At 38.8% G+C, this 14,338-nt stretch overlaps 1 protein-coding gene across 1 annotated transcript in view; it reads right to left on the reverse strand.

Annotated features, from left to right (window-relative positions):
* Positions 1-269: 269 nt before the first annotated feature.
* The window catches only part of LOC114606268 (guanine nucleotide-binding protein G(q) subunit alpha), a 91,925-nt gene continuing 77,856 nt past the window's right edge, over positions 270-14,338 (reverse strand). The window contains exons 6-7 of the mRNA XM_077936003.1: positions 6,064-6,217; positions 270-5,444 (exon numbers count right to left, since the gene is read on the reverse strand). Coding sequence (XP_077792129.1) covers positions 5,254-5,444; positions 6,064-6,217 — 345 coding nt within the window. The 3' untranslated portion in view covers positions 270-5,253. The remainder of the gene's footprint in view (positions 5,445-6,063; positions 6,218-14,338) is intronic.

Consider the following 14,338-nt stretch of genomic DNA (forward strand, 5'->3'; position numbering starts at 1 on the left):
GGAAAGACCAGACCATGTGAAAATTGAACATAACATTTTAGCTTCAGTTCATTCATTTTCAGCTTAGCATTCTAGTTATAAAAAAACTGCGCCTAGACATTCCATTGTTGTGCCCATAACCTAGGTTTAAGGTGTGATTTAGCTCCTAGCTTTCATATCTCAGTTTCTAAGACTGCACACCATTAGTTAAGGAAAAATACTGTTGTAGTTGGCATGAAAAGCTATATATATATATATATTATAAAAATTTCAAGAAGAGCAACACATCATTATAATTTATTTGGGTACATTTTATTTTTTTTCATGTGTGTTAACATTTGATTTTCTATCATTTCAGGCTTTTGTGAGAAATGCAAAACCAATGGGAAAAGTCAATCATTAAGTCAAAAGTAATTTGCATCTTACAACCAAAGGCTGGGAGAGCCTAGAAGTCACTTAATATGCAACCCTTTCCCTCCCCACGTGATTTTTGTTTGCAAATCATGCAGTCAGTTCCAACCTGATATTCCCACATTTTGTTTTTTTTTAAAAAGTCTGCTCCACTTTCAAACTTGGGGTTGGGGAAAAAACTATACTAATGTGATGGCATAACTAAAAACAAACAAACAAACAATTCCCATAATCTTGGCAATCAAAGTAGTTTTGAAGAATAAAAAAAATGAAATGACCTTGATCATGTATTTATCCTTCATATATCTGGAGAGCGCCAGCCATCTTGTGAGAAAAGCAAGTTTTACATGTTGGTGTTTTTAAGCTACCCATGAACATCTCATATATTAATAAGTTTTATGTGCTAGGACACAATTCTATTTCTTCTGCACAAGCCCCATTGAGTTGAATGGGAGCTGCACTTCCTCAGCTCCTACGATCTCTAAAAGGGATTGTGCACAACTTTATAGCTAGAGGACAGCACTCCTAATGAGCTCAAGGACACACACTTCCAAGCAGCTTCCTTTTGGTCCATTTAGGATATGCCATGTTACAATGCTTTGGCAAATATACACGTCTTTTTTCTTTTGTTAGCTTTCTTCCAGCTCCCTGCTAAGAGGCACTAATGTCTGGGCTCAAAACCTGTAAGGCATAGCAGAAAACAACCAACAGTTTATGAAAGAAAAATACATCTGAGCAGTATAACTTACACGTGGGAAGAGCAGTGTCATTTCAAAAGGAAAAATAGTGGCTGTGAGGAACTGGCACATGGCAATGTTGTAATGGCAATTTAAGGGAAGCTTGCCTCAGCACACCAAAGTCCCCTTCTTTCAACCAACAAGATGATCCAATGCTCTAAACATTTGCCACAAGTCTTAACTTTTCCTAGAAGATGCTAGTGGAACATCTTTGTAATACAATGAGGAGACATAAGTAAACTTTGATTCCTTGTTATACAAGTTTTAAAACTCCCCCCACCAGACCCATAATAATAATAGAATACTGTCACCCCAAATAATATTTTAGACTCCTCCATTCTTTCCTTTCTGTAGCTTATTTAAAGAAAAACATATCAAATTAAATTGGAGCGGTCAATTTATTCTGTTAAAGAGAAGGAATGTTGTCATGCATTCTCGCATTTAGTGGGAAGAGAAATCCAGGACTGAGCAGAAGCCACCAAAATTAATGCACCACAACCCCCAGTGAAGACCCCAAGTGTCTGGTCAACCACATAAAGATCTGGCAGACCTTGCTTCAGATCCAACATCTGCTATAGATTTGTCACATAGCAAGTCACTACTTCAAGGTGGCTTCAGATGAGACAGATAAGCACAGCTAGCCCAACGTGTGTCACTTCTGCATCTGGCTGACACAGATTGTTCATCTTCTCCAAAAAGAATCTTGCACAGCCAAGTTTCACAGTCTGACTGAGCTTTTTTGTCTAATTCAATGTTATTTGGAGATTCAGTTCCCACAAACATCCTACTTTATTTAAATATTTTGAGACCACAGTACAAACTGAAAATAAAATGCTATTATAAATGGTAAATAATAGTGTGGGAACATACTTTAGCTTGATAAAAATGAATGGCAGTTGCGTAAGCAACAGTTCCTGCTGTATTATATCCGTTGTTTTATATAAAAATTAGGACAGATTTCATAATGTTGTTAGCAAAGTCTTAAGTATCATTTCCTTCCCATTCCACCCCATTTTAGTGTCTTTTCACATTCTATGCCTATCATTTATAGTTCTGCAACACAGAATACTTTTTAGAGCTGTATCAGTGGTAATTTTGCTATATATTTAAAGAAAGGCACAACCTTTCAAATGTTACTCAGTTGGGTCTGACAAACTAAATTCTGGAATACGGCATATTTAGGGGAGTAGTAATGTATGCACAATAATTTTATTTGCATAATGAATTGAGGTGGCTGTTAAAACCATCTCATAAGGGCCCCCACCACATACAACCGTTTCTGTATCTCAACTTCTCATCATATGTACACAATGATATAGGCACACATGTGCTCACCACACATGGGAGTATATTAGTAGTATATATATGTTTGTCCCTACACTGAAGAGATGTTCATGTAGGAAGACTGGCATGTGTGAAGCAGCACAAGAGTGGAACCAAACAGTCCTTCCTTTGTTGCATTTGGAGATCTATGAGATCCACACTTGTGAATGGGTTCAATATACACCAAGTTGTCTCATCGCCACACGCACAAAAGACAAGGCCAAGAAATTAGCAAGTTTGCCAGTCACACAGTTTCTGAACAGTCAGAAGTGTGTTGAACTCACACAAAATTGGTACCATATAGATCTCAACTATATGGTGACTGTAGAGCATAACCTGGTGGTTAAAAGAAGAAGAAGAAAGTTTGCAAAGTCAGGGAGGTAAACTAACCTTCTTTTCATTTACTAGAATCAATGCAGCCCAGCAGCACATTTTCTTCTAAGAAAGCTACCTCAAGAGTGAAACCTTCTGAAAACTTGTATAGAAACATCGATGACTTTGTGTGTGCGTGAGTGTTTTCAGTCCACTTCTATTCAGGCTGTGCAAATGATTTGACACAGCGCGATGCTAGTACCGCTCTGCACTATAATAATTATTTTTGTAAATAAAAATAAAAAACCCTAGTCAGAAATAAACTGACAAAAAATTACATTCTTCTCTCTTAAAAAAGTAAATAAAATAACATTATTTAAAATGTGAATTATCTATAAGACATACATTACAATTACATAGATACATATCAATACAGCACATTCAATCTGCCAAAAATTAATGATTACAAAGCCAATATGGATGCTGCCATATATATATATATATGTTTGTTTTGTGTGTGTGTGTGTACAATGATTATAGCATTCATAATTGCACTATACCTACAACCATTTTTAAATTACAAGATGTTTCATTATGAGGGAACAAAAGCAGCTCAACTTTTCATTAATTTTAATGGAAAAAGTTAAGTGTGAACGGCATCTCATTAGAAATCATAGAGAAGTATCCACCAAGCACGGGTGCACTAACACTCACGCTCATTGTAAGTGGGAATCCTGCACCAGTGCCACTGAAAATAATGCTTGGTAGATTGCAGCCATAGTTAAACTTTGGTACTAAACTAATACACCAGTCTCACTGCCCCTCTGCCACAAATGCTGCTGCTGAGCTACAGTTTCTACTAAAGGGCTGCAACATGGCGTTTTAGAAAAAGTTAGTCAATTTCTCATATGCTCTTTCTAACCTTCATACACAATTTTGCAATCTGACAGTAATCTTATTTACACAAAGCCTAAAAATTATCTTTCAATCCATGATGTGAAAGAGATACCCATCAAGGCATACACAGTCTTATCTCTCCACCCTTTATATTGTTAAAAATAGGCATACTTACAATCCCATACATGTCCACTCAGAATAAATTGCTCTAATGGGAAATGTGCATAGGACTGCAGCCTTCACCTTCCAATATGATTTCCCTCAGTTATTTCACATATAATAACAATTCTAAGGCCAGGTCCTATTTAGAAATCCCCAAATAAAATTAAGCAACCACATCAAGGATGTTGTACTTCCAATTCTGTGTTTTTCAGTTAAGAAGAAGAAGAAAGAAATACTGTGGAATGCTATGTCACCTAGACAAGAGTAAAACTGACTTTGAATTAGCAGACCATATGTATGTAGCACCAAATAACATTTTCACTCACACTGCAGTGGTTTTTTGGCATTGACAAAGGAATGCTTCCCAATACAAACAGGGAACAGAGAAGCTGAACTCTAGCTACTTAAACATTTGGCTGTCATCTGGAACAGACATATTTCCAATCAGTTAACTTGACCTTTAAAATCAGTAACTTACACTTCCATTTTTTTAAAAGCCAGATCTGGCAATGTCAAACTTGGTAGACAGTAAGAATAGGCTTGAAATGGTGAGAGAAATCGAGAAGGTCTGATTAATTAAAACAAAAAACAAAAATTTCCAGGTTACTGTAGTGTCCATGACATCTGTTTGGCATCTGTGATTAGGACGCAATAAAAAAAAGGGGGGGGAGGATAAATTTTGTTATGGCACATGGAAATTAAAAAAGCTATCCTATTTCCTTATTTGCTTTTGTGTCTTAGTTGTTTGTTATTGTGTTCTGCACAGTTTGCCAAGTTTCCATGAGAAAATTAAAGGTAAATTCTGTAACACTGCTACAATTCATGTTGCCACTGAACAACACTCCCGGGCCTTCAGTGCAAAGACAGTACCAAGAAGCAGATATATTTGACATCTCTGCCAAAAATTAAATGAAAAACAAAAGAAAGTTAAGCACATCAATACTTTTGATCCTTCCAAAAACAAGTTGCTGAAAAATCAGAACAACTGATGGCTTAAATTCTAGAGACAGATTTTTGCTGACCATATCACTATAGAGGAAATGAAAGAATGAAACTTGGGTAAAAGGCCACTGTACCTCTTAAGACAAGAGGGGAGAGACACCAACTTGATTTTGCTTCAGAAACAAAGACCATCCAAGTCCCTATCCTTTGTGAGTGCACGACTGAGAATTTAACACACATCGAGTCACAAAGTTTTGACTAAAAAAATGAGGAAATGTGCTGTGAATGTAGTTCAGCATCTTTTGTTTTTCCTCTGCAAAGTTTAAATAAAATCATAATATTTACTATAAACCCTGTGAACATTCACAGAGTCCAGGCCAGTAATAAATTAGTATTATGCAGATTGTTTTCACAGATAATACAGTCCCTCTTGAATATCTTCCATTGCCCAAAGGGGGAATAAGGGGTGGTAGAGACTTTAGAGGCACAGTTAGACCAAGTTGTACTCCTTCAGGTTCAACTGTAGGATAGTGTCTTTGACAGCAGCAAAGACAAAGCGGATATTCTCCGTGTCTGTGGCACATGTGAAGTGGGAGTAGATAATTTTTTCGCTCTCCGGATTCAGGTCAACAAACATCTTCAGGATGAACTCCCTTGCTGCTTGTGCATCCCGCTGAGGTCCTGTTATAATAAAAACAACACCAACAGATGTTCAAATTAGAAAGTGATTAATGTTGGAAATGTAAATGGACAGTAGGAACGTTCTACCCTATGTGGTGGTCTTATAGTGTTATTTAAGACTGTTGGGAATTAATCCACAATGAATTGAAAAAAATGTTTAAAAGATCCTTTCCTAAAAACCCAGAAGCTTATCTTCTAGGTATAATAATGACAGAAATCCCCCCCCCCCCAAAAAGTGAGTCTACTGATGTATGCGACCACGGCTGCACAAATTTTATTTGCACAAAAGTGGAGAACAGATGCGTTTCCAAAAAAAGAGGAGTGGCATCATAAACTGTTGGGAACTAGCGGGTATGACTAATAGAATAAGAATCACAGATTTTAAAAAAAAATAAAGAGGATTGGATGTTATATATAGAATACATGAAAAGTTATTATAATAAGACAATCAACCTAGCAGACTGATGTAATTCAGCAGCATAAGTTATTACATGAGAGAAAAATTTAGAAGAACAAGATGAAAGGATAGGTTGGGAATAGAGAGGAAAGCATGGAAGGAGTGGAAGGGAAGTATATGAAAAGAAGTCTACTTGTCTTAGGAAGCCGGGTTCTCTCTTACCATCATACTCTGGGAAATAGTCAACTAGATGCGAGTACATTATTTTCTCTTCTAGAAGATCTTTCTTATTTAAGAACAGAATGACTGAAGAGTTCTGAAACCAGGGATATGTGATAATTGTCCTAAACAATGCTTTGCTTTCCTCCATTCGATTCTGAGAGGGAAAATAAAGAATTAAATGAGAGAATAACACAATTCATACATGCATGTTAACTATAATAAATGTTCCAAGGGCATAATCTGTAAATTGAACATATTGTATTAGGTAACATTCTCAAAGAAATGTAGCTCTGATTACATTATTGGACTCAATGCAGTGAAAGGGCCTTTTTGGTGGTAGCACAGTATCTGTGGAACGATCTCCCCTACTTAAGTGCATCTTGCCTAAACTTTTTGTCAGGCTTTCAAAGGGTTAAGATTATGATGCTTTTTAAAAATGTGTGTGTGTGTGTGTGTGTGTGTGTGTGTGTGTGTGAGAGAGAGAGAGAGAGAGAGAGAGAGAGATTTGTTGTAAATTGGAAATTGGACTTTGACAGTTTTTCTTGAAGAGCTGTATAGAAATATCTTAATAAATCAATCAATTCATAAATAATCAATCAGAAACGAGCTGGGGGCTTGCATGCTCCCTCTTCCTCTCTTCTTGCACAGGACTTCATTTTCTTGCTTAGCACTAACAATGGTTTGCTATAATGTCTCACTCAGCCGGCTATGCTTAGCATTCTTCCTCCAAAACCAGATCGGAAACCCACTTCCCTTGGTTTGGAGCACAAGCACCAACCTCCCCACTTCCAGCTACTCTCTGAAGACTGGAGAAAGGACCCTCTTAAGAATATTAGGGGACCATGTGAAAATGAACATATTTTAGCCGCAGTTCATTGAGTTTATTCACTTTCAGATTTGTATTCTTGTTATTAAAAAAGCAAGCCTAGACATTCCTTTGTTGCACCCATATCCTAGCTTTAAAGTTCCATTTAGCTCCTAGTTTTTGTATCTCAGTTTCTAACACCGCTAGAAAGTAGATAGGCTTTTCTTTTTGTAAATTATGCCAAGCAACAAGCTGTGAAAATAACTTAAGAGTCAACATTCCTGCTTAAAGCAGATCTCCCATTAACCCCAAGATCTCAAGCAAACATTACCATAAAAGACAAAACAAAATCCACAGATGACATGTAAAATACAGTATAAACACACACTGTACATACATTTAATGACTACAAAAATATGCCATGTGAGTAAAGTATGTGAGGTTATTGATGCCTCAGCATATACTTTATCAATACAGTGAATTTGCTGAGCCTGGCTCTTATTTCTTATTTCTCTCTGCCCTGCCCTCGCTGGGATCCTGCAGGTTCCCAAACCAAAGAGATGTTCAATACAACAGAGGTGCATGATCTGCCTCTATGTAGAGAAAGTATGAGCTTTTCTCCTGAATATTTTAAGCATAATTCCTGACACTAGCCAGTGGAGACTATTAATTCTAGGGATGCCAAACTTAAGCAGATGTGAGATAAGTTGTTTTGATTCAACCAGAACAATGAAAATAAAGAAACTGTCTTAAGATGTAAATGAAATATTATCTTGACTATAAACTACTGTATATACACTATGCATGCCAAAGAACATTGAATTGTTCATCAGAGTAAACATTATACTTATTCTTCCATTTACTTATATATTGCCACATCTACACCCAAGGGCTTTTAGAATGGCATTGTGGAGTAAATGTTGCATTCAAATAACAGTCACCTAAAGTCTTAGAGCTCATCTCAACTAGGTCCTTTATTTCACATTTATAAAAAAATAAATCCCACAAGTGTTACGCTGGTTACACAGAGTGATATCACTGCTACTCATTATTCCAGGTATGGATGCTGGTCCTTGATAAATAAAGTAATTGTGATGCATAAGGAAATCATAGTATTTAAACTGTTTCATTTTTACTCAGATGTTGTAGAACTAAACTGGATTCGAAACATTGGCAACTTGAGAAGTGATCTTGTATCAGAAACCATCAATTTCTGTATGCGTGGTTGTAACACAAAAACGGTTTCTGAAGCCCAGAATACTGACAGGTGGCTTCACGTGAGGAGGGATCTTAAAATCTTACCAGTGGCGTAGCGTGGGTTGTCAGCACCCGGGGCAAGGCAAGTAATTTGTGCCCCCTAACCCGTGGATTTGCGCCCCCTAACCTGTGGATTTGCGCCCCCTAACCCTAACCCCCAGATGTTGCGCCCGGTGCGGCCGGCCCCCCCTGCACCCCCCATGCTACGCCACTGAATCTTACCAACTTCTAGGGGGGCTCAAAAGATAACACTGAAAGCAGCTGTGGAAAAAATGTTTGGTGTAGAAACAGATTTATTTCTTGTATCTAATTAAAAATTTCAACAGCTAAAAGAAATGCAGCAGACTCAGGCAGGGAGCCGACCAATAAAGAGGATGTCAAGGCAAATCCAGAAAATCCACAGCAAAAATTATGAACAGCTGGCTGATGATCATGCAAAAAATGTGGAATGAGCACCCAAACCTGTCAACACCCAGTCATCATTCTGATGCTTAGTCAACTGAATAAAGAGTCAGCCTGTTTTAAGTTGGGCTTATCTACGCTGAATGAAATTTAGCTTGCCGTATTTAAATCAGAGGTTTTGTTCATTAGCTCCATCAGTAATGATTTTACTAAAAAATAACAATAAAAAACCACACCAGATTCACACATTCAGGTGCGTCACCAGTATCAAACAACTGAAATGCTTCTAGTGTTGTACTTGGGGTGGCGTGGAATGAAAGCTCTGTTTTTACACATGCAAATTACAGCTGGATTTTGTAGAAAGAAAGAAACAAAGAAAACTCACAAATAGCTTCTGGGTGCCTTGAAAGAAAAGAAAGCACAACCATATCTGTTGCATCCTAAGGTTTCAATGCAACTAGTACCCAGGAAAGTGCAATTAGCACCCAGCACTTAAGCCGTGAGACTATCACAGAATTATTTGTCCCCTTGGATAATTTCTGAATGCATTTTCTTTTTTCGTTAACTGATGAGAGACTGATAAATCTTTTGATACAACACTAAACTGAATGGAGGTCAATCCAGATATTTATACTATAATCCAGAGGATTGTAGCACCATCTAGTGTTCAAGTAGCATAATTTAAACGCCACCCTTATTTTTAGCCAACTCACTCCTTGCTTTTTTGTAAGGCGGTCGTTAAGTCAACAGGTTTACCACACCTATCAGCCAATCACCCATTCCCACCACCCTTCTGAGTAATACCCCTCCCCACCCTCTCACTATATATAAGGGTCTGGTGACTTCTGTTTCAGTGTATCTGAAGAAGTGTGCACGCACACGAAAGCTCATACCAATAACTAACTTAGTTGGTCTCTAAGGTGCTACTGGAAGGATTTATTTATTTATTTGTTTTTATTTGTTTTGTTTTGTTTTGGCCACCCTTATTTGTAATCCACTAGGTGGATACCTGCTAATCTGGTATCTGTTGCATACCAAAACTTCACTCAATACTGAAAGAAGAATTTGGGTTGGTTTGGGACCCATTTAGACAGACACACATCAACATTTTCATACTACTGTTTTAACTTTAGCTTGTCACATTCATCACAAGATAATGGTGTAAGCAAACTCATTTAAACCCAAAGTACACTACTCGTTAGCTATAATATTTCGTTACAACTAATATCTGTCATGTGTGTATGTATCCTATATTATCCTAAAGGATAAACTGAATCCTTGAGGAAATAAAAGGAATTAAACTACTTTGTACAGTAGGCATTCACATGAATTCAGTTATTCAAACAGGTAAATTGCTCCTTGTACCTTGCATAAATATGTGAAATCTGAAATTTATGAATGAAAATGGCAAATTTTATTTGCGCGCGCGCAAATTCTGCCCCCACAAACATGCAAACCACACAATAGTAGCATACACTTCTCAGTACACTCCAATATTTCAGTTATCTTGCCTTTTCTGATCAGGATAATTTTGGATTTGAATAAGCTTTAAATCACTCAGTGCAAAATGTCTGAATCCTTTATGCTTTTCTCTATTGAGAGGAATAATATTCTACAAAATGATGTAATTTTAGCTATTCCAAGTACCAGTGAAATTAATGAACTGAACACACCTGGTATTCTGTCACCTAAGAATCATTCAATTGTTCACAGTATGCCAAACATAAGCCAGTAAACGCTTGCTACTTTCATTCTTTGGCATTAAGCATTTTCACTGTACATCTATATTGAACAAAAGTATGTCCCATTAAGATTTGTGGACCTTACAACTAAGGTAATAGAGAATTGAATATTTCACCAAGAGTCATAGAGCAAAGAAAATTTTGAAGTGCATTATCAGGTTATGGGCAACAAGCAACCCAAAGTACTAACACAGTCTTGAGCCAGGAGGTCTTCCTTTATTAACAACTTTGAGATCCAAAGGACCAGGTGCATAGCCTGGGGCTCATTTTAGACTCACAGCTGTCCATGGAGGCACAGGTTAGTTCTGTGTCCAGTGAAGCTGTCTACCAGCTCCACAGGGTACACCAGCTGAGACCCTACCTGCTTGCACACTGTCTCACCAGAGTAGAGTGGTGCATGCTCTGGTTATCTCCCACTTAGATTTCTTCAATGGTCTCTATGTGGGTCTACCTTTCAAGGTGACTCAGAAACTACAACTAATCCAGAATGCAGCAACTAGACTGGTGACTGGGAGCGGCCACTGGCACCATATAACACTGCTCCTAAAGGATCAACATTGGCTCCCAGTACGTTTCCGAGCAGAATTCAAAGTGTTGGTACTGACCTTTAAAGCCCTAAACAACCCAGGCCCTGAAGGAGCGTCTCCACCCTCATCATTCAGCCTGGACACTGAGGTCTAGTTCCAAGGGCCTTTTGACAGGTTCTCTCAATGTGAAAAGTGAAGTTACAGCGAATCAGGCAGACAGCCTTCTTGGTAGGAGGGCTGGGTGATCCCAGCTTTGCAACACTGTGGTGTATCATCAGCCAAACATCACGGTCTGGTGATATACTGTGATATTGAAAAAACAAGCTGCATTGGCCTCAGCCCACAAGGTGCTCTCACAGCGGGAGCTGAGGCAGTTTCACCCCAGTGCCTCACAGACTGGGACAAAGCAGCTTGTTTGCACGGCTCAACTGGGGCACGGGAGGGCTCCCGATCCCCAGCTGAGCCAGCCCTGGTGCTCCTCCCGCTCACGTGCAAGCCTGGGCTGGGAGCTCCTTTAATTGCTTGGTGTGCTCCCCTCAGCTGAGCAGTTTCACAGACCCCCAACCTCGCCGCTGGCTTATGAGAGCCAGCGCTGGGCTGAGGTATCCTTTAACTCAGGGTTTCCCAAACTTGGGTCTCCAGCTGTTTGGGGACTACAACTCCCATCATCCCTTGCTAGCAGGACCAGGGGTCAGGGATGATGGCAACTGTTGTCCAAAAACAGCTGGAGACCCAAGTTTGGGAACCTCTGCTTTAACTGCTCGGCTGAGGGGAGTGGCAACCGCGCACCCCAGAGCTGAGCAGTTTAAAGATGCAGAGGGAGGAACAAGATGTATTGGCGCCTCAGCGATGCAGCTTGTTTCTCCCTCTGCGCCGTATGAGGGCAGAGTGGGGTGGCAGTTTCACTCAATGGTGTATCACTGGTGAAACTGCTGCCACTCCTGAGTCCCTCTGCTAGCAGGAAGTCAAGATATACCGCTGAGAGAAGCCGACGTTGTGGTCTGCTCCTCATACCAGTCCTGGGTGAAATATTGGTATATCACCCAGGCCTACTCGGTAGAGGCACTCACCCTGTGAAATACTCTCCCATGAGATGTCAAACAGATTAACAACTGTATGACTTTTAGAAGACATCTGATGGCAGCCCTGTATAGGTAAGCTTTTAATGTTTGATGTTTTATTGTGTTTTTTATATTTTGATGGAATCCACCCAGAGTAGATTGTTGTTGTTAGATTCTTGTATTGCTGTTACTTTGCATGAACATATATATGTATTTGAAGTTGTATTATACAGAAAAAGGCCCACTGGTCCATTTGCCCAGCACAACAAGCAACAGCTTTCACAATCTCAAACACATGTTCTTCCTAGCATACAAAAGAAATAAAGCCAGACAAAACAGGTATGAAATCATCCTTTTTTCTTTGGCCACTAAGGACTCTCAACTTATTAGGTATTGCCCTGCTGGAAAACTATCCCATTATGAAAAGGAGATTTCCCCCCACATTGCTAGTCGAGTCTCTTCAGTTATGTCACATTTTAAGTTTGTGTTCCAGGAAATTCTTAAACTCATTTGGTTAACAGGTTCATATCTGAGCAAAATTTTAACAATACTTTAAATTGTACTTTTTGAATAGTGTGAAGAAATAAGAGAATAAAATTTTCAAAATTGGAAAGATCACATGTGGCAGAGGTTTCAACAGTTTTGTTGTGCAGAAAAGCACTAATCTGTTGTCATGCAAACCAAGGGATGTGGATGTTTTCCAATTTCTCATTCAATTCCATTTCTTTGATAAGTTTCCCATTTATATAGAAATCTCAGTCAATAAAGTCCCCTACTCCTCCAGCCCTTAATATCTACTGTTATTTAGAATGAGAAAGTGGGTGAAAATACAGGGGACTAAATAGAGAGATTTCAGAGACATGAGCTAAAGGTTTCTGTTTCCAGATTTTTATGGTTGTTTGTAACTCCCACCCACTTTTAAAAGAGGGGGAAGGCACTTCAGAACTTTGTTGCAGACATGTATAGCAGAAGTGGCGCTTCATAGAGCAATTTGCCCAACTGCCCTATCCCCACTCTATTAAACATTTGGGCTGCCTGTCACCCTGTCATAATGCTGGAGTTGGCATGGCCACCTATTGGCAGCCACAGAAACTGCAGCATGACAACAGCATTACATTTTTATGTATATAGGAAAATACAGAAAAACCCATTCTGTCACACTATACCAGATACAGAGTGATACCAGGACTGGCAGTTTCAAGTGATGAAAACTAGTTATTCTATCATCAGTACATTGAAATGAAACTACTTACACTTCAAGAAACCAACAAATGCAATTCAGAAAGCAATTATTCAATTATTTCTTAATAATAGAAAAAAAGTAGAGAAAATTGAGAGGGGGATGGATAAGGCAATATAATTAAGAGGTCCTCTTCTTATAAATTATTTAAAATAAAGTATTGAAGAAGGAACACAGCAGAGCAACCACATATTGTTTAATCTAATAATTTAATTATGAGATTAAAAGATCAAACAAATGCAGAGTAGGGTTATACTATATCATATGCTTCTCTTAGTGGTGATAAAGGATAAAGTGTCCTCAATTTTCCTTTTCTGTTGAGATTTTCATAAAGGCTCTTGACTCAAAACTGAGTCATGAGTACATGAAAATAAAGTCCACCCAGCCTTAAACAAATATGAAAAAACTGCCGAGACCTTTGAGTATAGGGCGGTATATAAATTCAATAAAGAAGAAGGAGGAGGAGGAGGAGGAGGAGGAGGAGGAGGAGGAGGAGGAGGAAATGATTTTTTAAAATAAAACCCCCCAACCTTTGTTGTGTTATACGGTGGACGCTTGGGTTGCAAACGTGATCCGTGCGGGAGGCACGTTCGCAACTCGCAGCCTGCACATGCGTGGGTCACGATTCAGCACTTCTGCGCATAGCGCAACTTAGTGCTTCTGCGCATGCACCGAAACCCTGAAGTAACCTGTTCCCGAAAACGCACAACCTGAAGCATCTGTAACCCAAGGTGTGACTGTACATGCCTCAAACTTGAAGCATGACTAATGTGTTTAAAATCATATCATAAATTAACAAGTTCCCTTACACATAATGACTTCCTTGGTAAGTGCTTTCCAGGCTAGATTATCTCTATGCACATTTGCATTTAAATGTGATTCAATCATGCCGAAAGAAAAACTCCATGGTAGAAAAAGCAAACACCCAGCTAAATGGGATGGTTCATTGCAGAAGTTCAAAAGACATTGTGATCTGGATACAGATTTCTTCCTGCTGTCAGGAAGTTTCCCTCACTGTAGCTCTACTCCAGGAATGTGGCCCTGCTAGTGGAGACAAATGACCTAATTTTCCTCTCTAGCTCCTCAACGCTGCGCCCCCAAAGCAGGAGCCTATGTAGTAAAATACAACCATCAGAAAACAGTAATCAATACATGTAAAACTACATTACCTAAAGCCCCCAAAACACAGTCCAGCAGGAAGTGATACTAAAAAATTTGGGTTCCAAATCAAATTTTGTCCC

This window comes from Podarcis muralis, chromosome 11, assembly GCF_964188315.1.
Source record: "Podarcis muralis chromosome 11, rPodMur119.hap1.1, whole genome shotgun sequence".
NCBI classification, from domain to species: domain Eukaryota; kingdom Metazoa; phylum Chordata; class Lepidosauria; order Squamata; family Lacertidae; genus Podarcis; species Podarcis muralis.